The sequence below is a fragment of the Solanum stenotomum genome, chromosome 12 (assembly GCF_019186545.1).
Source record: "Solanum stenotomum isolate F172 chromosome 12, ASM1918654v1, whole genome shotgun sequence".
NCBI classification, from domain to species: domain Eukaryota; kingdom Viridiplantae; phylum Streptophyta; class Magnoliopsida; order Solanales; family Solanaceae; genus Solanum; species Solanum stenotomum.
The window spans coordinates 48,348,182-48,372,276 of NC_064293.1; the positions used below are offsets into that span (position 1 = coordinate 48,348,182).

At 29.8% G+C, this 24,095-nt stretch overlaps 1 protein-coding gene across 1 annotated transcript; it reads left to right on the forward strand.

Annotated features, from left to right (window-relative positions):
• Positions 1–18,085: 18,085 nt before the first annotated feature.
• Positions 18,086–23,341, forward strand: LOC125848944 (putative methylesterase 11, chloroplastic). Its single transcript, XM_049528915.1, has 5 exons — positions 18,086–18,594; positions 19,857–20,093; positions 20,936–21,079; positions 22,051–22,182; positions 22,818–23,341. The coding sequence occupies exons 1-5, from the start codon at positions 18,241–18,243 to the stop codon at positions 23,094–23,096; spliced, it is 1,146 nt and encodes a 381-aa protein (XP_049384872.1). The 5' UTR covers positions 18,086–18,240; the 3' UTR covers positions 23,097–23,341.
• The last annotated feature ends 754 nt before the right edge of the window (positions 23,342–24,095 follow it).

Here is a 24,095-nt window from a genome sequence, read left to right on the forward strand (position 1 = left end):
TAATGAGTAGAGAGGTGGGTCTGTAGAGTGGGTAGGGGGTTAAGGAGTCTGTAGAATGGATCTCTCTTTTTCAAGTCACAACTAGTTGTATTAGATACATGGGCATGTGGAGTTTGTCAGATTAAATGTAAGAAAGTGGAATTATGTACTGGCAATACTGCCTCACAGAAGTCTTTAAAGTCCTTTTGTTCAACCTTACACAATTTGACCTTATTGCCCTTCTAAAAACTCTATGAACATGAACATGATCATCATCATGCTGCCATATGGCATTTGGCAGATAATGCTGTCAAATTTCTCTGTGGGTTTTCATTTAATACTCTTAAATATATCTGTTCATCGAATTATGCCTCACTTTCACAGCCTGGCTATGCCTAAATATTTGTCTATCATGTTTTTATTTGGAGCTGACTCGTTTACCTCCAAATATTCCTGATATATATCATGTTCCTTCTTCTTTTTTCAAATAAAATGATTCGAAGCCCCTTTCACTAAAATGTGCAAGTTCTTATCTTAGTGTAAGACTTTGGTGAGTAGGTTACTCGATAGTTGATATTAATGTGAAGAAAAATAGCAAATAATAATCGATAAAATAATTGAAGTGCATTATTTCATGATATGCATTTGTGTGCCAAGTGGACAAAGCCGCCCTTGATCATATGGGTGTTCATCTTTTTGTGTACGAAGCTTTGCAAGTTAGCAATGATGCTTTTTTTGTTCCTTTTTCATAGTGTACGCTTCTCTACTGTTTGTTTATCCCACTTAATTGAACTGCGATCTATTTAAAGCTCATGTGTCAGTGATTTTTACTTGCTGTTTACTGAGGTAAAATTTTGCTGTTGTAAAAGTTCTCATTATTTCTTTCATACGGTGACACTTTTAAACTTTGTGTGAATTATTAGTTTCATCTCCAAATTATTAACAATTTTAAAAAACGTCATTTACTTGACTAAGTGAACTCAAATACACTTGAACTTAAGTCTGTTGAAATAATCTTACATGAGTCTAATATTCCCTCAGTTCCTAATTACTTGTTCACTTTTGAATTGACATAACTGTTAAGAAAACAATGATTGACATAGTGAATTTATTATTTTAGCCCTATTAATTATGAAGTTGATGAATTAAAAATTTTAGATTTTCAATAAATTCTACATTTTTCAAAGTAATTAATTGAGGGTATAATAGATGAAAAAAATTATCATTTCTTGACTTGTCAAAATGGACAAATAATTAGAAACAGAGGGAATATAATTTAACCGGTTATTATAAGTTACTTGATCATCACTTCAAAGTTACTCATCCACACTGTAGTTAAACAATTACTCTTACTTAATAATTATTAGCATTAAAGGGTTCTAAAGGTACATATTGTATTATACTAGCAAGTAACATCCATTATACTACAAATTTCAATTCAATATTATATAATGGCTCTTTGTTTATTATTTTTGGCTTATATTAAATTAAAGAACCCAAAAGGACCGCTGAATTATTATTTTTTGCTTTGGTCTAAGGTGGGGGCGTGTTCGGGGATTGACTAAAAAATTAGTGCCAGTCAATGCTTAATTTTTTTATTTTTCTCATTATTTTTGTTTTCATATTCATTTTCTTATTCTTGACTATATACATAACAATAAAATTATCAGTATCCATAAAATACATTGGCTGGATTTTAAAATGAATTGAAGAAAGAAGTCCAAATAACCCCCGTAATTTCTAGCTTATATACATTTTTTCACTCCAAATAACCCCCGTAATTTCTAGCTTATATACATTTTTTCACTAAGTTTTCTCTAATAGTAAATTCCAAACGACAAATGAACAATTTACCATTTGATGACAGTAAAAACATATGCGTTTGTTCAAGTAGGGGTAATAGATAAAAGGTCCAAACAGGACTAGGGCTTGTAAATGGCACTGTTTCAAATTCACTCTTTTGGTTCATTGACTACCAAAACTAAGGTGCAGTATAGATATTTTGATTGAATCAGTAAAAAAAGAAAAAATAGTCTTTCATTATTTTAGTAAGAATTTATTTCAAGCTATGCATACAATAGTAAATGAGTGAAAAAATCATGTTTTATGACACAAATTTTCCGCTGGTCTCCCAATCCATATAGAACATCAAAAATTATTTTACTATGGACCTCTTTGTTCAAACAGCTAGTACAATTGGGATTGCATTGACCAACAGAACTAACAGTGATGTTTCTCATTGAAAGTTCAAAGAAAGAATTTACTAATAACTTGTTTTCTAATCAATGTACTGATTCTAAGTATAATATTTATTATTAGCTGTGTGATAATTTAACGCGTTACAGAAAAATACAAAAGGTTAGATTGTTCTGGTAAGTACTACTACAAATCTTCAATTCCAATATCTACTATTTTCTTCAATCTTTTCTAAGCTAGCTGGTGTCTGTACTGAATATTTGTTAAATTGTCATATGCCTTTGCAACACATTTAATCCTTGTCGAGTTTTGTCACCGATGTATTCTTCTCAGACAATGACACTACTCAATTCAAGTTGCTATCCAAATATAATATTTGATCTGATATGTTGTCGTGCTCGAGTCTTAAGAATGAATAAATTCTTAATAGAAAGTGGTTTAATTCATTTTTCAGACAAATATGAGTGTGAATTTAGATTTATCGAATTAATAAATTTAAAATACATACCTAAACAAAACAAAATAAAATGATAATATCTAATTTGATAATCAATCCATCCTTGTCTAGTTAAATGACAAAATTATTTCTTTATCTTGTATATTCTTCACCGCTATATTTTAAGTAAAATATTGTAAGGTAATTAGCGTGTTCATTGTGGAAAATATTCAATTACTTTTAAATCATTAACACTTTTTTTATTAGTTGGAGCTATTAAATAATGTTAATGGCATAATACTAAGAAAGAAAAAGTTAGGGAAGTTTTCAATTATCATTAAAATAGTCACAAAGTTAGCAAGAGATTTTTTTAATTTGGTAACAAGAACATAATTCTTTGATACGTTGGAAGTAAATATCGCTCCATTATAATAGCCAACAAATCATACAAAAGATATAAATTACATTTGATAAAACTCCTTGCAACGAGTTCAACATTTGAGAGACCTTTTGCTCAATTAACTTGACCGTTTCACTACCGTCAAGTTGAATGACCAATTATTTTAAAACGATTGCTCAATTAATTGGGTCCACGTAACCGTAACGACCTCTCAGTATATATTTACTCTATACTATATTTATACTAGTTGTAAATTAAACAATGGTTAGTAGGCATTTCGTGCATATTATTTATTTCTAGCTCTAATTCTCTGCAGTACAATTATAACTATAATTATTAGTTTCATCCATGCGGATTCAATTATGTATGGGACGTATTTATACAACAAAAAAATGGACCCCATAGTATATTCATTCTCATTATTATTACTAGTATTATTATATTTATAGCATAAGCCTATAATAAAGTTGTAACGGACCCTATAAGGAATTTCATTTTTGGCCGCTATTACTCGAGTCATTTAGCTTGGAAAAGTACAATTGCGTGTAGTATTATTCAGTACCAAATAAAGCTAGCTCACTAGCTAACTATTATTTTTATTATTTTTAGGTTTCTTTGTCTTAACCATAATTATAATCTATATATATGTCCAATTCCTAAAAATAGGTAACATAGCTTTTATCATTTGTGTTGGATTTAAGTGACTGCTTAACTGCAAATAGCACGACCCATGCCTATGTTGTAACATGCTTCCATGTTCTGTTGTTATGGAATTGTAGGGTTATCTTTTAAAACAAGTTTAATTAGGCCAATCCCCCCCCCNCCCCCCCCCCCCCATAAGCACAAACAGAGAGACTAATTAATACTGTACAATCGATATATATTATAAAATGTATTTGTTTTTTCTCGTCTGTTGGAGAGAAGTTGGAACATAATTGTTTTAGATCGTAGCTTTCAAGTTTGGATTTTGACATTCTTCTTGCATATTTTATTTTTTTAAAATCTTATTAAAAATTTTGAATCTGCCACTCTCCCGTTTTACTATACCCGGAGATTTTTTTAAGGTAAAGTAGAAAAAAGTATATAAAGAAATAGTAGAGAGAAAAAAATAGAGCCAAATTCGTAATACCTAATGTCTTGAAGAAATCGAAAACCTTCATAACCACTAAAAGTTGAAAAGTATGGACGAGCTTACCTTATATTAATTTTGAGGAAAATTATTTGAAGATGTTGGATATGCATGTGCGTTAATTAACTGTTATGTATTTAATTTGTTTTATGCATCATGAGGCTATATAGTGGTTAGGTTACATAGTACTATGAATGCGCACCTATATATTTGAAAGCGATCAACAACCAAATGGTTTAAATTTACCATTTCAATTGATTTATTTGGCTCTCACGCTCAATTACTTAAGGTAAATTCTCATAGCTTTTTTTCGTATTTAATATTTATATCAAGTCACATTAATTTATCACGATAAAGTAATAAATTGATGTAAAAAAGTATTAGTAGTGATGATCATATATGTAAAGATACGTATATGTATTTATTGAATGTGAAAATTATGCGGTTAAGCAAACTTATACTACTTAATTACTCATCATAGCTATAGTTTGCTATAATTATCACTCGCGACTAACATTATACATTAATTACGTGGGCTGACTTCCAGTTTGTATATTAGTCACGTTTGTATATGTATAATTCGTCATATTTGTATAATTCATAGCTAACAATTCTTTGTTTGATTTGTATTTGTATACGATTGTTTATATTTGTATATGACGATGATTTCCTTTGGTTTTTCAGTGTTGTCATCATATACATTCAATCTTTTNGTGATGATCATATATGTAAAGATACGTATATGTATTTATTGAATGTGAAAATTACGCGGTTAAGCAAACTTATACTACTTAATTACTCATCATAGCTATAGTTTGCTATAATTACCACTCGCGACTAACATTATACATTAATTACATGGGCTGACTTTCAGTTTGTATATTAGCCACGTTTGTATATGTATAATTCGTCATATTTGTATAATTCGTAGCTAACAATTCTTTGTTTGATTTGTATTTGTATACGATTGTTTATATTTGTATATGACGATGATTTCCTTTGGTTTTTCAGTGTTGTCATCATATACATTCAATCTTTTTGTGAATAACTTTTTAAAGTTTGTATAAATGTGTAGTTTTTGGATTTTGTATAATATAATTTATATAACGTAATTTCAGTAATATATTTTGTATAATTGTTTATAGTTTATATGTTTATGTTTGTATCAATTCGTTATTTCGAGTTTTATTATATTTGTATAATTCCAGACTTTATATTACTCAATTATACAAAAATACGTGAATTATACAAATGAGATGTGAATTATACAAAGTATTGTCCTCTCTCGCTCGCCTCTTTCCTCCTTCTCCCAATCTCGCTCTCGCTCGCCTCTCTCCTCCATTTCTCAATCTCTCTCCCCAGAATGTACAAATACATATGTATAATATACAATTATCTAACCGATATACATATACAATTCACCTCTCTCCCACTCTCTGCCCTCTCTCATTCCCCTCTCCCCTCCCTCTCCTAGTCTCGATCGCCACTCTCCTCCCTTTAACATGTAGCTACGAATCATAATTAGCAAACTATAGCTATGGAGCGTATTATGCTATTTTGAGTGGCTATATGTGAAAGTTCCTCTTGTTGAATTAATGTGAACGTTAAATGCAAATAAATATTTATCATTTACTTCTAAATAGTTACTTATATCACTATAAATATTTTCACCTTTTTTTGGTGGTCCTCTAAAACGAACGTATTTGGATATCAATTTATTGCTCTGGTTTAACAAACCTTTTAACTTTTCTATTAATTAATTTATTTATTATAACCGGTTTGACTCTCGTTGTGAATTGAAAACCCAAAAAGAAATTGCAGTACATATATCTAATTAATTGCTTCTAGTTTAACGAGTATACTCTTCATATATATACAAAACAAAGTTGTAAAAAAAGTTACCTAGCTCTAGCTAGACCTAGATGGTCAACTCTTTTTTAAAGCCTTTAAAAGTGGTTGACTTTTATAATTAAAGAAAAGGAAATTAAAAAAAATAGAGGGGAGAATTAGGCCCAAATTACTATCAATATTATTTGATGGAAAAGAGAGGGCCCTCAATTATAAAGACTAAGCATTAAACTAATTAATTAAGTCAAAAAAATCTAGCGTGTTTCTTGGTTTTAGCTTTAAGTCATGTCATAATTAAAAGGGCGAATTAGGAGGATCAATATTCATGAGTTGATTAATGATTTTGGATGTCCGCAAAAACCTAGACATATTATCTGCTTAGTCGGAGATTTCGTGATTGGTTAATTAAATTAGTTTTTTAATTAATATATTTAAAGATAATGAAAAAAAAGAAACATGACAAGTAAAATTGATCTGGCCAAAATATAATTAAAGCAACAGATGTAATTATATTCACTGGACTCGTAAATAAGGATGAGTTAATTATATTATCCTTTTAGTTAATGTGTTTTTAAGTTAATTATATTATCCTTTTAGTTAAGTTTTAAGAGACGTCCAGAGATAAATATGACTAGTAAAATAAATCTAAAGAATTATGTATGTAAAAATAATACAACAACTAAGTCTTAACTATAAGTAATTTCTCTGTTTTAATTTGATTGTGTGATTTTAATTTAATATGAAGTTGGAAAAATTTTAAAAATAAAAACTTTTGAACTTATGATCTATAACAAAAATTATAATAAATGTACTAAAATATTTTTTAATATTGTGGTTTATACGTGTCATGTGAAAAATTAAAATTAAAAAGTTATCTAAAAAACAAGCAAGACAAACAAATTGAAACAGATGCGATATATATTGCCAATAATTAGTAGAAATTTTATTGTCATTCAAAATTAATAGATGTAAAGAATGATAAATTTTAGAATTGAAGTCTCTATCTAAGATTAAATTATTATAGTAATAAGTAGTACCTAAAGAGGGAACTAAAAGAAGTGATAGTGATAGTAAAAGGAGGGATACAATGCCTCCTATATCTTGATATCACATGCAAATTGGGAAGAGAAAGCATGAGGGATGTAGGAGTTTAAGATAGCAAGTTACCCCACAACTATACCTATACCTATCCTAATTTCTCTTTCTCTTTATACTATGTTCCAAGAAACCTTCTGCCCCATTAGTCTTTCATCATTGCCCACATGAATACCCTACTTATCACCTATCTATACCATGTGCACACACACCCTCCCCTCTAATTCTTTATTAATCATTAATTAATTAGTGATCATGAATGACATCTGCCTTATATTTTATTAAAATAACTCATCACTTGATATGATTTTTCAATATGAAACTTGTTAACTAATCAAGGGCATTCAAGTTTGTGGCCTAGTGATTAATAAAGTAGAGTTCATATTTTAATTACGTATTAGACAGAAAATGTCATGAAATTTCTTTCTATTAACTTAACCTTGATGGATAGAGTAATTATCTTATATTTCTATTGATAAAATAATTGAGATACGTGAAACTAACGGGACATTATTATTTTGAAGAAAATAGTTGTTAACTTATTAACAAAGTTTGAATTAATAATATTGAAATGACTTTTCATTTCAAGGAAACTGTTTCACATTCTTTTGAGCTAAGCAAAAAAGTAGTGGAGATAAATTATTAAACAAAGCATGCTTCTAAGAGGGGTTGGCTTTTGAATATATATTGTAATACTGTACAAAGTCAAGATTCCATATTGTTGTTAATTATCTCAAACATGATCACATGAGAGAGGGGAAAACAAGCAAGAAAGTTTATGGATCTGAGCTTTCCCTATAAGAAATCCACTTTTAGTATTTTTCAAATTAACTTCATAAATGAACCACTAAAATAATTCACATAATGTATACTCTTGCTCCAATTTGCCAATACAAGGAAATAATTCATCTTAAAAGTAATGTTCCATCCAAAAGAACTTCTGTTTCAAATTGTTCACCCACCCCACACAACACACAAAAAAATAATTATCCCCTTCAAGTTCTATAATCAATCAAATTTCAACTATTCAGTGCTATATAAGTTAGAGTTTCACTAATGTATTTATCAACATTGTAACAGGAAAAAAAAATTATATATATATATATATATATCATGAATGTTATATTTTTTATACACGACTTCTAATTATTTTATCTTCCACATTTTAATTTTTAATTCCAGTACTTGCATTTTTTATGTAACCTTATCTGCCTACATATAAAAGAGAATTGTCCTGAAGATTTTTATCACTGGAATGATACGTTTCTCTAATAATTGGAAGGTTGACTTTATTGATATAAGGGTAGCAAAATAAAAGGAGAGACATGTTAAATGAATCAAAAGTGAATAAATGACTTGATACATTTCTTCATGATACATAAAAATCAAGAAAATCAAGTGATGGATTGAGGAGAATTAGTCCACCATAGGACCATTTGGGGTGTTAATTTGGACCATATTGTGGTTACTTTTGTGGTCTTCTATTTAAAAGATGGCCATTTAAAAAAATGTTTAAATTTACCTCTATATTACTTGAAATTGTTCAATTTTGCTCTTCATTCCACCATTAGTATATTCAGGAATTTGTCATTCAAACTTTAAATTATAGTTTAATATAGTTACCTTTAGATTCAAGATGAAAACAAAATTGAATTATATACTTCGGAAGACGTGATTATTTTCGAACTTCAAATAACTAAGTCTAATTGTGAAAAAGACAGAATACATTATAATAAATATTTTAGTTTAGCCTCAATTCGCAACTAAACACCCTAATTTTAAGAATGTATATCTAAACATCTTATCTTGATTTAAGTTGATCCATAAACACATTTTTTCGAATGTGCATTCTCAAATTATGCATATATATTCTAGATGTGCATTCTTACACTTAAATCAATATAGGTTTAGATATGTATTTTCAAAATTTGAATGTTTTAAATGTTGGTTTAAGTCAAATTAAAATATCTATATGTATAATTTATTATGTGTTCAAAAAATCAGTCAACTTCTAAATACAAGGCCATAGAAAAGTGGTTTTATTTTATGTAAATGAGCCACCATATGGGGGTGGGATGCAATGAAAAAGGAATATCGAAATTTCATATCATTGGGAATCCAAATTTAGTCATCAAAGAGAGCACATGCAAAGTTGGTAAAAATTGCAGAGAAGAAGGCAAAGTGTCATCCATACTCATATGATATCCCATTGTGATGAAAACCTTCCTCCCATATCTCCTCTCTTTTGGGATCTGCGCCTCTGTCAGAAAAAATAACAACTCATAATATCCCTCCTTTCATGTGTGAAATATTACAATTTTTTTCAACTAATTTGGACGCGAAATCAAGATTTCAATTTTATGAGTTTTGACAGTTAGAATAATCGATTTCAAATATCGATAACTTTATTTTAAATTTAATGTGTATATATTTAATTAAAAAATCATATATATATATTATGAGAAAAAGTTATTGAGTTTGGTTTAATTCGTAGCTGAACTACCCTAAGTTATTAAATTATAGTATTTGAAGTGTGCCAATTGGCTCCTTTTTTTCATATCTTCAAGATATTTCATCATCCTTTTAATTAATAACTCACATGATCCTAGTATCTTAATTATTACCAACTGGCACGTTCTGTTTTTATTCAGATTATATTCCTAGACATTTTACTATATTAGTATTACAAATACAAATGTTGGGGGTAGGTCAGGAATGAGGTCATGATCGATAATTTGAATTTCAAAGTGTAAATTAAACTACCATATATAGTTTCAACTACTATTGTACTAAAGCTGGAAAATGATGAAAATAATGAAATTGAGGAGAACTATACGTAAACATCAATGATTGATGGCAATGGTGAACAAAAAAGTCATGATGGACGATAATTGTACTGCAAATCAAATAGGAGTAGTAGTAGTAGATGATGAAGTTGCTTTGTTTTTCAATATTTTGGACCATGTTGACGTTGCTATGTCCTTTTATTTCTACATCATTTTTTGGAAATTAATACTCTCTCCATCCCAATTAAACGCGTTTTATTTTTCTTTTGAGTTTATCCCAAAAATAACGCTTTTCTCGATATTTAGTAAGTTTCCAATATGACAAATTTGAGAATGCGGGATTTAAAGGATTATACATTTTTAAATTAAGACCACAAGATTCAAATTTATTTATCAAGACACTTAAATTAGAACAGTGTGTGTACACATCTAACTACAATTTGTTATACATTTTTGACGTTTTGCAACTTAGAATTCGTGTATCATGATTTTGAGGATGTTGTATAGGGGACAAGAAGGTTTACCAAAGTAAACATTTGAACCACAAAGTCTTGCTCATTTAGACAGCAAAAATAATGTTAAGATGTAATATGATGGAAGGGTATAGGTAATGAGATGATTGAAATTTATAACCCTTTAATAAAAATATAACGGTAAGAGGTGTCTCACCCCTTCAGTCAAAATTGCAATCCTTCTATAAAAGATTGTGACAGATTTTATAGGATATGTACTATCTTGAGGTCAGATAAGTTCTTGAAAAGTTGTAACATTGGTTACCAGCTTAGCTAGCGCTTTTGCCCTAAAGCAAGTAGTATTTGAGGATAGATGGGGAAGAAAAATATTCGAATTGGGAGGGTCCCCTTTAGTGAGCCTTACGCGTAATGATTAATTGAACTAATAAATTTTGAATATAGGATTCATAAATAATTAAAAAGAAAAAATCTATAGTTATAGGACTATCATCAATTCTTGTAATAAGAGACCTTGTGCTTCATCCTGGCCATTATTAGTACATGCAAGTACACAACTCTTTTGTTTTTCCTCTCTCTTTTTTTATTTTCAAATGACAAGAGTGCATACAACTCCAAAGAACATGAAAAACTATATAATCTTAAGAAAAAATCTTGATATAGTCCCAAAAAACAAAAAAAAAATGTTAGGCGTGTAATAATGTAGTATGACCTACTTACAGAGTTGAGCATGGAGATACATGTATAATTGAATTTGGCTCATTTCTTCCTTTTTTTGGCTGCTTGTAAAACTTATTCCCTACTTCCACAAAGTTGTAACAAATAATGCTAAGGCCCTTAGGGGGGCGTAAATCTCCTTGTTTCATATGGCACCCTCTCTATTATTATATTTTGTGGAGCATATCCCTTATTTTCACTCCACTCAAATGATTAACATTATCATCATCATAATCATATTCCAATTATGCTCACTTGTGTGGACATATGTCCCTTTTTTTCTTTCTATGTAGTTTTTAATCTACAAAAAAAAGAAGACGATTATGTATTATTTTTTATGTAATTATGCGATCCAAACAAACTAATGCAAGAACAAAAATTAAGATAATTTTGGTTTTTATAATCAGGGTATTTATTATCCATTTCTTTTCTATGGTTCACTTATGAGGTTACAATGAAAAAAATTTAATGATAATTCACAAATTTACAAAGTTGTTTTTGCACGGTTGGGTCTCTAGCTAGCGAAATTGCGTCATGAATATGGGCTTGTGNAAAGTAGTCACAATCTTTTAATAAGTTATTTAAAGAATTTTAAAAAATTCATTCCATAAAAGTTGGTGTAACCTTTTTTTAATGGGTTAATTAATATATATATATCACTTCTTAAAAGTAGGCAATCGATTTTCTAATAAACTAATTATTGTTGATTGGTAAAAAAAAAAACAATTCATAAAATTACAATCAAATATATCTTTATGTTTCTGTAAATTGCGTTACTATTTTTTTTAAATAGACGGTTAAATAAAGTTGAGTTTAAGAATTTAAAGAATTTGAAAAGCTAACTTCCTTAATTATAGGAGTTAAAAACAAGAAAAAAATAATAATCCCACATCTCCTTAATTAATGCAGGTTGGTTGCACATGATAAAAAGAAAAAAATTATAAAAAGTTGGTTTTATTTCTTTTAGGCTAATACGTGCTAATTTTATTTTAGGCTATTAATTGCTAATTAATATTGAGCTATATATTGTCAATTATATATAATAGTTGTATGTCTGTGTCAATTCCTCATTAAAAATTGAGTGTTTCTTTATTCTATGTTACCACAATATAAATGACAAAGGAATCAATTTATAGAAATAACGATTTAATCTAATACATCCATCAAATAATCAGTGTATTGACAAGATTTATTCGTCATAAAATAATAGTTAGTTATGAATTGATTTATGTTTTATATAAAATATTTGTTAGTATCGAACTAATTTGTTTCTCTAACAAATTGTCACATGATTATGGGCTCGTTACTTGAAGATGGACTGAAGCCCAGATTCATCAAACAACCCATGTGTTTTGCTGTATTTATTTTAACAAATTTAGTGTTAGCCAGATTAGTTAGGAGTGATAATATTTATCTTTCGATGCAACAGTAAGTCCAAATGGCAAATTCCCTAATACATTATAATACCTTGCTCTAACCAACTTGGTAATGGTCTCTTATTATTACTAGAAAATTATCTAATGTAACTGATTATTATGCTTCATAATTATATTTTATAGGGATACTTTAAATTAATTACAGAATATAGTTATGTTTTACATTTTATAGCAATATACGTTGATACATGTATTCCTAAATTGTATGCACAATTCTTGTATATCAATGTATATATGGTATATATACAGTATATTAATGTATATATGGTATATATACGGTTGCATTGTATATCAATATACTCCTTTTGTCCAACAATATTTGTCCACTATTGACTTTGTACACGTCTTAAGAAACTACAAGTAGAAGGGTAATTTTACTATAACACCCTTTGAATAATAATAAATACAATGTCTTGAAAAATGTAATAATAAGGGTAAATCAGGAACTAAAGTGTAAAATTATCCATTGATTATAGTCATTTCCCTATTACTTAATGAAATCAATAGATAATTTTACACTTAGTTCCTAATTTACCCTTAACATTAGTTAGAGTCATTTATTTCTCTATTACATTTTTCAAGACATTGTATTTATTATATTGAAAGGGTGATATAGTAAAATTATTTGTAATTTCTTAATAAGAGTGCAAAGTCAATAGTGGACAAATATTGTTGGACATGGAGTATAAATTTTAGGTTTAGCAAATATAAAAATCATATTTGTATGTTATAAATATAGTTTGTATAATTGCGCTCCATAGCAAACTTTTTGTTTGCTATGACTATTAATCTGTATATTTCGGTATAGATATACATAAAAATATGTATTTGTATATTCGGTATACTTATACATAAAAACATATCATGTCTTAATCTGTATATAAACTAAAACATAGTAACGGTATATAAACAAAATTACTACATATATATACATAAAGAGGTTATACAGACATGTCTTGTTATGTATCACTATGACACATATACAAACAACAAATTATATACAAACAAATGCTATACTAATATATACAATTAATTTTATACAACACATAATTGTATAAAGGGAATTCGTATATACTAATATATGGATCCCTCCAGATGATAAAAAACATGGAATGTTTGCTGCGAATTACAAATGAAAAAAATTATGGCTATATCATTTAATTTGAATTGATAGTTTGATATTTCATACAATTTTCCCCGAAAAGAACAATGCCTATTGGACTACTTAGAGTTTTTGGTTAAGAAGTTTATGTATTTATTCATTCTTATATATAAGGAAAACTAAAACTATAACGATTATCTTTTTTTTCTTCTCAAATTCTAAACTTATCCTAATTTTCTCTGTAGATAACTTTATGTCAACTATTTACATAAAACATTTAATTATTCAGCAAGAAAAACAAGGTCCAAGTGAAGTGATTAATCTAAAATACCTAAAAGCGGGGGAGAACCCCTAAGCAACCAAAAAGATATGTGGGTAACGAAAAAGGAGGTGATTTTTTTTACTGGATATATGTACATTGTGTAATTGGAATTGTTGAACTAAATAGGAAAAAACAAAAAAAAATCTATGGGATAGCCTTTAAGAGGGTGTTTGAATTGACTTAAAAACTTGGTCAAACTTATTTTTAAGTCAGCTTTTGACTTCTGAAAGCGTTTGGCAACTATAAAAAATAAGTTAATATAAGTCAAAATTGACTTAAAATAAGTTAGGAAGTGTTTGACAAGGTTTAAAATTATTTAAAAAAAGTCAAAAATCAAAAGTAGGTCTCCCCTTACTTTTTATTTTTTAACTTAAAAGTCATTTCAGTTTGATTTTTAATTTTTGACTTTAAAATTATGTATTAGATATTAGTAAGAAAGAAATATTAATATTCAATTATCAATGTGTTATAATAAACATATAAATGAGCCTTCAATTTATTTCTAACCGTGATTAAAATTATGACAACATTCATTCATCTATTATAACTTCATTAATCTTTACGTCTATAACATATTTTTTTGTGGGTTGAGATCAAGAGTAGAAGAACATTCTCTTCTTTTTTCTGTTGGTTTCTATTGGAATAAATTTGTTAGTTTTTGCGCTCGTAATTTTGCATTCAAAAAATTGGTTGAATTTTTTGGATACATTTACGTCGGGTTAAGTAGTCTTAAGGATTATAATTTTCACGATTTGCTGATATTGAACATAAACAGAAATAAACAGCTAACAATATATTCCCTTACATTTATGTCATATGTTATCTTTATGAACGGTCTTGACACAGATACAACAAAAAGAGAGTTAAACGATGATTTTGTCCTCGTATACTTTTATTTCAATTTAAGAAACAAATCTATGAAAATTGATCAATAGTCATAAATTTTTTATACTGATAAACATATTACTATTTAGAAATTCAAAACAACCAAACACCAGAAACAATTCCTTTAATTAATACAACATTGTATACATCATTATTAGCATATGTATATTTTGGTGAATAAAAGCAAATAGGAAATAAAAGTGTCATGAGTCATTATTCAACCACTACCTAGATCTAGCAACTATAAATGAGTTAGTTCATATCAATTTGCCCCTCATAAATCATAATTAAGCCGTACAGTGATATGGTTTGCCAAACACCTACCACCTATTTGAAGAAACGGCTAAATGAATGCTGAAACGCCCAGACGATTTCGTTAGTTATAATACTTAAATAAGCTAGCTACCAGCACAAAGAATTATAGAGCTTTTATTGTTTCTTTTAATGCTAGAATCCGAACCTAACACTTTTTATTCGGTATTCGGTAACTAATTTGTATTTAAAATTCTATTTTATAAGTAAAACGTTCTATAAAAAGCTTTCTATAAAGAGCTCGAATTTGAAATCTCTGATAAAATTGAATGACTATCTACTGCTTTACCATGATTTGATTCTCTAAAAAGAAGTCACGTGTAAGCTGATTACTTTCGTTAATTTAAATTAACAGATAAACGATTCATTTATAGACTGAATGATGCATAAGTGTTGGTTAAACTTGTAGCTTGTGGACTAAGCTATCAACATTAACTTATTTTAAGAAGTGTTTCTTTTTAAAAGTATATTGTTTTTTAAAATATTTTGTTAGAGTAACAGTGTCCGTTTTAATAATTAGTTGAATTGAAAAAAAAACAACATTTTTTTCTTCAAAAAATCCTACTTCAATTATTTCGCATAATCTTATGTCTTAAATATTTTTACTTTAACTATTTCTCTCGCTCTATTTCTCTCGCTTACTACTCCCTCCATTTCATATTAATTGAATTGTTGAGACATTTTTCATTTTTCAAATTGACTTAATTGTTCAATTTTCAAGACTACTTTTAGAATGTTTTTTCAATTTTACCTTTCATTAGTTAGTATTGGAATTAGTTATTAATTAATGTTTAGTTTTTTTATCATCATTTTGATAATAATTAATAAGGGTAAAAATGGAAAGTTATGCCTAATTTATGTCTTATTTTTTAATAAAAAGGGTGTGAAATACCTCAATAATTCAATTAATATGAAATGAAGGGAGTATATATAAAGTACAGCATAAACAATTTTTTATAAAAAATGGAAATTTAATGGATAATTCCGAGTTGTATAAAGTTAGTTCTAATTGGTTTAGTAAATTTGATTTTTTTGTCCTAAAAATATATAGAAAACTTTTTTTTTTTTAGAAAATCTATTTTCTCATGCTTAAAAGCTATCGTAAATATTTATTTATTTTTATGAAAAACTTGGCCAGACACCTAACCTTTTCTAAACTAAACGTAATTTTCTAGAAAAATAAACACTCTTGACATTTCGGCCGAACAAATTATTCTCTCAAGTTATGTGGCATAGCTTGAATTTTTTTTGAGTCATCTAAATTTTTTATATAGAGTTTTTTTATATTTGTAAATAATTTAAATTTTTAATTTTTATGATCTTTAATATTTCTACATATTTTTTAAATAAAAAAATTAAAATTTTTAAAAATTAAAATTTCTATATCTAAATTCACAATAAAAAATTAAAAATTTAATATCAAAATTTTAATGATACTGCATAAATTGAGAAAAAGGATTTTTTTTTAAAGGTATTTGCTATAGGAGATCTAAACTTGGTCTAGAAGTCCTAAGGTAGTAACTAGTAAGGTAGATGTTTCAACGATACATTGAAATTCTTTTGCTCTTTTCCACTCTTTTACCAGAAATTTGGTAGGGACAAAGAAATCTAAAAAATAAAAAAAGGATAAAGCATAGATATCCCTACGGCCTAAACTAAAATTAAGATAAATCGTACATATTTCTAAGTTATGATCGTAGTTTGATCGTACATAGCTAAATATTAAGGAGAAGGAAAAAGTAGATAATAAGTACTAAACTTTGGTTTGTTAAGGAATAAGAGAACATCATGATTCATGAGGGACTCAAAAAGAAAATTACTCTTGTTTCTATACCTTTTGTACAATGAAATGGCATATATTCTGTTTTTCCAATTTGAATTTTTCATTCACCAACACTATACTAATTAAGCAATAATAATATATTAAGGAGTAAGTAAAAAAGAAGAAATAATTAAATCAAGTAAAATGAGATGTAAAGTGGAGAAAAAGAAGAAAAAACAGGTGTGTTTGTTAAAAGGAGCTTTCAATGTGAGGTGACACGAGCAACTTAGTGGGAAACTGCTCTAAGGTTGGCAAAAATCTTACTTTTAAACTCTTTACATTTTTTTTAAATAAAAAAATAAACAAAATTCCTAATTTTAATTTCAATTAATGAAACCATGTCCCACACACACTCCAAAGACCAAACTATACCATTTGTTCCCCAAATTTTCTCGTAGCATTTATTGCTTGTTTGACCTTAAATATATATTTTACTTTTATTTTTTTAGTTTGGAAAATTATAAAATTATTACAATTAAGTTGAATTTTGAAATTTGAATTTTTTTAAAATTTATTTTCACAATTTTCACTTTAAATTACTTACAAAACTTTTAAAATAACTTAAATTGTATTTGTGTCCTGACACATGATAATGTGTTTTTATCAAACATTTTTAATTTTTAATTTAAAATTTTTTTATTTGTGTTCTCAAATGTTCATTACCTAGAAAAATTAAACATTTAAACTAGGTCACTTTATTTAGTTATATTTATTTGCCCTCAATCATATTGACATGCATATTCTAAGAGACAATATATTTTATAAAGTTAATTTGATTATCTAATAGACATTTAAGAACACACGTAGTTTTTTTTCAAAAAAATTATAAATTTCTTTTTATGAATAATGAATTTAGATGTTTAGTTAAAACAAGTTTTAATTCGAATCCAAATGACCGTCGATATATTAAACGTTACATAAAGTGACACGAACTATAAATAGAAAATAAAATAAAAGAATTGAATGCTGGAAAAACTACCATGACCCATAACGAAGACTTATCTCCCACATCTTACACACGTCCCCCGTTTTATTTGCAAACGGCAACAGGAAAATAAAAGGTTACTTTAGTAAATATAAACCAAAATTATGCCCCTTTTCATATCGACTTCACACACACTTTTTATCACCTTTACTTGCGAAAGCAGTTCTAAACAAACAAAGCAATACTGGTACTGCTAACCATCTTCATCTCTCTCAACTTTCAACTGCTTTGGGGCAAGCATCAGATAATTGTACGTATACGTAATTCTTATTGTACATACCTCTGTAAATCTGTTGCATGTGAATATCAATCAATCAGAAATGGGCATGTGTTTATCACGGAGTTCCGGCCCCGTGAAGAAGCGGCAATCCAAACGTTTAACGAATCAATCGGCGGCCGCCGTTAATGGCGGCGGGAGCAACAGGTGGTCTAGGAATCGATCGTCTAAGAGAGACGATTCCATCATTCAGGAGCGAGCTCTGGCCGCCGCGATTCTCCTACAGCAGCAAATGCAAAACGGCGGAGGAGGTGGTGCTGCTCCTTTTGATCGTTCAGCTTCGCTTCGGTATCCGAATTCGAATTCTAAGAAGAATCAACCTCTGCCGCGTTCCTCTAGCTCTAGGGCTCGCTCTCTTACTGATCCTCTTCTTCAGCCTCACCAGCTTGTGAACCAGGTATCTGCTTCTTTTTTTTATTTTTTTTGCACTTCTATTATTTACTTAACAATTCTGGCATTTGCTTGATTTGTATTTCGTTGTTCCTTTATATGATTACCTATTTATGGGCGATGAATCCGTAGCTTTTGCAAGTTTGCTGTATTCCAATTGATAGATTAGATTTCCGTGCATCATGGGAATAATGCACTTAAATAATGGAAGAAAATTTTGTCACAGAATTAGACTAATATACTAAGAATTGTTTATTATGCTATTTAGAAATGCCACCGGCAGACAGTGAGATTTTAAGATGATCCTCTGTTCTACTTTGACATTATTTCCTTATTAGTCCAATAAAAATATAATGACACATTTCGATATATTATTGATGAGAAGGTATTTTAGCCACAAAATTCTGTGACAAGATTTAGATCCCAAGTTTCAGTAGTGTTATAGCCTATAGGACATGAATGTTAAGATGTATTTATATCAAACACAAATTTCAAGATTTTTTTTTAAAAAAATTCATGTCAAATCAAATTAGGCCCAAAAAAAAATTAATTAAGCGGAGTAACATTCATTTAAGTCAAAACTAACTTAAGGTGGGTAATTCTTCAATGTATCATTAAGTAACTTCAAAGATTCACTTGCTTGAAAGTATTGAATTATATTAATTTGCAGGGTAGCTGAAAATGGTGTTCATCCTCAATTTAAACACTACCTCATTGTATAACCAATACAAATACATTTGTGAAGATATAAAACGACATTGTCTAAGGTATTAATTTTAAGAAGAAAAAAACAGTGCTAAAATAGGTTTTGGAAAAAATGAAAATAACACAACTAAGTGCTGCTAATGTAATTTGAACTTAAAACCTCATACTAATTACTACCCGCAATCTGAAATGGAAATTACAGATATTGAGCCATTTTGTAGGTTTAGCTTAGACTTGGTCAAGAATGTATGTTCATTTGTAGTGGTTCATTCCCCTTAAAGCCACTAAACTTCTATCTAGTAGTTCCAGGTAACTCAGCAGGAAACCACAAATTGAGACAGCCTCATTGCAGTTTAGCTTCCTTCCGTTTTCTTGTTTTCATGTGATCATACATTCATACATATGGTAATTGGGATACATTTTGCTCCAGGAATACTAAGAGCAATCTTCTGCTGTCCAATCCCCCCCTAAATAAATAAATAAGAACAGTCCTTTTGCTTTCTACTATGGTGTCATGGTGTAAGTTTGTCTAAGTTCAGTCTTCTTGATGTCTATCTTTTGCAGGAAGTGAAGGTTGATGATTTAGAGACGAACCATTTCGTCCTCGTTCATGGTGGTGGATTTGGGGCCTGGTGTTGGTATAAAACCATTGCACTTTTAGAAGAAGCTGGATTTAAAGTTACTGCAGTTGATTTAACTGGTTCAGGCATTCATTCTTTCGACACAAATAGCATCGCAAGCCTATCGCAATATGTACAGCCGCTTACTGATTTTCTTGAGAAGCTTGCTGATGGAGAGAAGGTTAGTTCTGTATCATTTCCAGCATTCTGTTTCCCACTGAATCCATTATTATATCTTGCATTATTTTGGAAATTCAGAGCTTTAAAGAAAACCATGTGCTTCCTAATTCTTGGGCACTAGTGGAGATTGACTGGTGAAGTGTTTATAAGAACTGAGTATATTAAAAAAAGTGTGATTTGTAGGAACTTTTTATTCTTTGCCAAGTTAGCTGTTCCAAAACTCTGGTATCTGCAAAATCACATTCTTCTCCATTATCTGTTGTGATTGAGAGAAGGTCATGCTCATTTTTGCTGTAATAGGTGCTATTCAGTATGAACAACCTTCTTCCATTCTTTCTCCTCAAATGAGGACTTATAGAAGGATAAGCAGTCACATCTCTTTGAAGCAAAACTTCAACTGTTTCAACACGATTCATCTTAAATTAAACTAAATACAAGTGACCCAGAGTGCGAAATCAGGAAACAGGGGAACAAGATGGAAAAGGTCATATCATCAATAATCATATGAACTTGCTGTGTGATTTAACTTAAAGTACCCTGTCCCTAGCCAAGTCTTTGTTGCATTAGCTAGGTGAAGAGCAGCAATTCATGATAAAACAGAAAGGAAAAGTTTTCTTCTTCCCACATTGGATTAATCTATTTTATTGTGCTCATTGGGCAAGTTAATTAGTCATAAAGTGAGGCTTGGATATATCACTTCATGATACTTTTAGATATGAATGCTGAGATTTGTGAATCTCCAAATCCCAACCTAACTATAGTGGAAAGTCCTTATCACCCTTCATAACTATTTTCGCTCTGCCATGGTTGAATTAAAATTGGAATATTTCTTTAACCATATAGGTGATTTTGGTGGGACATGATTTTGGCGGTGCATGTATATCTTTTGCGATGGAGCTCCATTCCCTTAAGGTTTCGAAAGCTGTGTTTGTTGCTGCTGCAATGCTCACTAGTGGACAAAGTGCCCTTGATATGTTCTCACAAAAGGTAAAAGTTGGTCATTTTGATCAACTACTTTCAATCGGTTCTTTTGAAATCTGCACTGTGCACCCAATTTGACCTTTGTCCTTGTAAGTTTATGTTACATGTCTCCTTTGATTATTGAGCTCGTTGTTCATTTATTCAGGCGATCCACACTTATCCCTTATCTTAATTTGTGATCAGATCATCTCTGCTAGATGTAAAAGTAATTTTCTCTTGTGAATATTTGGGGCATGTATCTTAGCATATTGGGGCTATGACAGTTAAACTACATGATACAGATATTGATTTCACTATTCCTCTTGAGACCTAATGGGTCTTTGAGCTCTTGCTTTTAAGTCAATCTCATTTTCACATAGGTTGCCAAGTTTTGGTAAGCATCAGCATCAGTGCTTCATCATTTAGGACATAGATGCCATGATATACTCATGAAGAAATTTAAACTTAAAGTCTTGAAAATTAGGGATGTCATGTCACTGCCGTGCAGGTTTTCTGTGACGTGCTTCAAGGAATCTACTATTCATCATGATAACCCACAAGAACACATGCTATATGTTTCTGGTGAAGGAGTGAACTATGTGCTCTTCTGTATAGCTTCTCCACTAGCTGTAGTTTTGAGGAAAACTTGTGAATGAATCATCTCTGGTTTCTTGGAGAAACTTTGCTTATTGAAATGAGATCTAGAATATTTGAAGAAAATTGTCCTAAAATCGTCTCTGGCAAGGTAATAAAGAAAGAGAGAGAGAGAGAGATTGAAGGTGACTTACCTCGCGCTAACTTTTACAGTCCCTCTCAAAATTGGGTTGACAAAATTCTTGAAACTTCATTTGGTATTGTAATTCTAGAATGAAGTGAATTAGAATTTAAAAGGATCCCTTGGTATCTGGGGTTGTGGTGGTTGAAGCTTTTTTGCTTCTTGTTTAACTAATTGAGTTTTAAGTTCTCCTGTTGTTAACAAAAGTTCATATTCATTGCAGACGGATTCAAATGACCTTATGAGACAGTCTCAAATATTTATTTATGCCAATGGGAATGACAAGCCTCCAACTGCTATTGATTTGGACAAGTCACTCCTCAGGGACTTGTTATTCAACCATAGTCCTGCTAAGGTATGTTGTCTTTGAGTTATAGATGAAGTATTTTATGTTTCAAAAAATGGCAAAATCTACCTTTCAGCTTTCCCGTAAATGCTAAAATGGACTCTTCCATGTAATACTTTTACTTTCTAACTCTAAAACATAACTTGCGAAAAATCTTTGCAACTTCCGTTACTGGTCATGATCACTACAAATTGGGAGTTCGGAGAAAGGGAGTAAAGGGTACCTATATGAGTTGAGCAACATATTTCTTTTGGGGTAGATATCAATGGCCCTGAAAAGCTTAATATATGGGCACCAGAGTGTGGTATATGTGATTCCACATTAGTAGGTTAGCTTATCCTCTGTCGGACAATGCAAAACATAGCAGAGTAAAATAAAGAGTCTTATCTAATTCTTTACTTGGTATCACCTATATCTTGGTATTAATTGATCATTCATTGGATGCCCTAAACCTGTCATATGAATTGCTAATTGTTGGTTTATTATAGAAGCAAGGGAAAGACTTAAAATTGATATTCTTTTTGTGGGTTTTGAAATGGATAACTGGTGTCTTTACTTACAAAATCTGTCTGTATACCTTTGGGGAAATTGTCATTTGTGGATATTCCAAGCTTTCTCCTCTTACCATTTAAATTTCTATGCAGGATGTTGCATTAGCATCTGTCTCAATGAGGCCGATTCCCTTTTCCCCAGTTTTGGAGAAGCTTTGTCTTACCGACTCCAAGTATGGCTCTGTTAGGCGGTTTTATATAGAAACAACGGAAGATAATGCGATACCGATAGCCTTACAGCAAAACCTAATTAGCAATAATCCTCCAGAACAAGTTTTTCACCTTAAGGGTGCTGATCACTCGCCTTTTTTCTCCAAGCCTCAAGGCCTACATAGGATACTGGTAGATATCTCCAGGATTCCATCAACATGAAGTTGTTCTGCTGAATTCCTTATTATTAGAAATGTAGCAAAGTTATTGTTGTGTAAATTAACCATGTTGAATGTCCAAAGTAGCTATTGGTGTACATGTTCGGTTTATCCAATTACTTTGTTCCATTTACTATACTTGTGACAGTGAGAATTTCCTTGTGGAAGTGACTCAGGAAAAGGAATGCTTTAAGATTTGAATATCAGAAACAAGTTATAATAGAAATAAACTTGATTCTTTTTAACTTTTATTGGTTTTTTTCTCAAAGTTAATCTTGAGGTATGCTTGGGTCCGACACTTTTATAAGTCAAAATTATTCCAAGTGTGTGTGAATTACTATTTGCCTGTTGGTCATGAAATAATGGACGTTTTCAGTACTTACCTAGATTTCTAAGCTCTGGCAAGGACAAAAGGGATTGCCGACACATCTGCCACAATAATTTTGTGATACCACCGACAAATTTGAAACAAATGTTGTCAGCTTTTTGCTACATAAAGAACTAATGCAATACTGTCAACAAATATCTTTGTTATACTACTAGCAGCTTAGCTGTTTCCACCGCGAAAGAGTGGTGTAGCAGATCATGAGACTGCTTCATTTTTAATTAGAGATATCAATTGGATACAAAAAATTTTTAAATAGGGAGTCCTTTTTTTAAATGTATACTGTGCAATGTAAATTCAAATTAATCATATTTTAATATAAATATCCAACCTGCATGAGAAAAAGGGAAGGAGGGGGGGACCCTTGGCCGTTTCCACCATGATTTCATGTCTATCTTGCATTTTCCAAGTTATCAGTTGTGACAAAAATCCAGTAAAGGGAACTGACAACACACGTGTTCACTTATTTTTCTTCCATAAAAATCCCATGCACCGAATCCAATTTTGTATTTCTCACAACTCACAAATGGGGTCCCTTTTTTTATGAAATGAATCCAAAAGTCTCAGTTTAAGTGATAGTTTATTTTTTCTTTAATTTATAGTTATCTAAAGATTTTT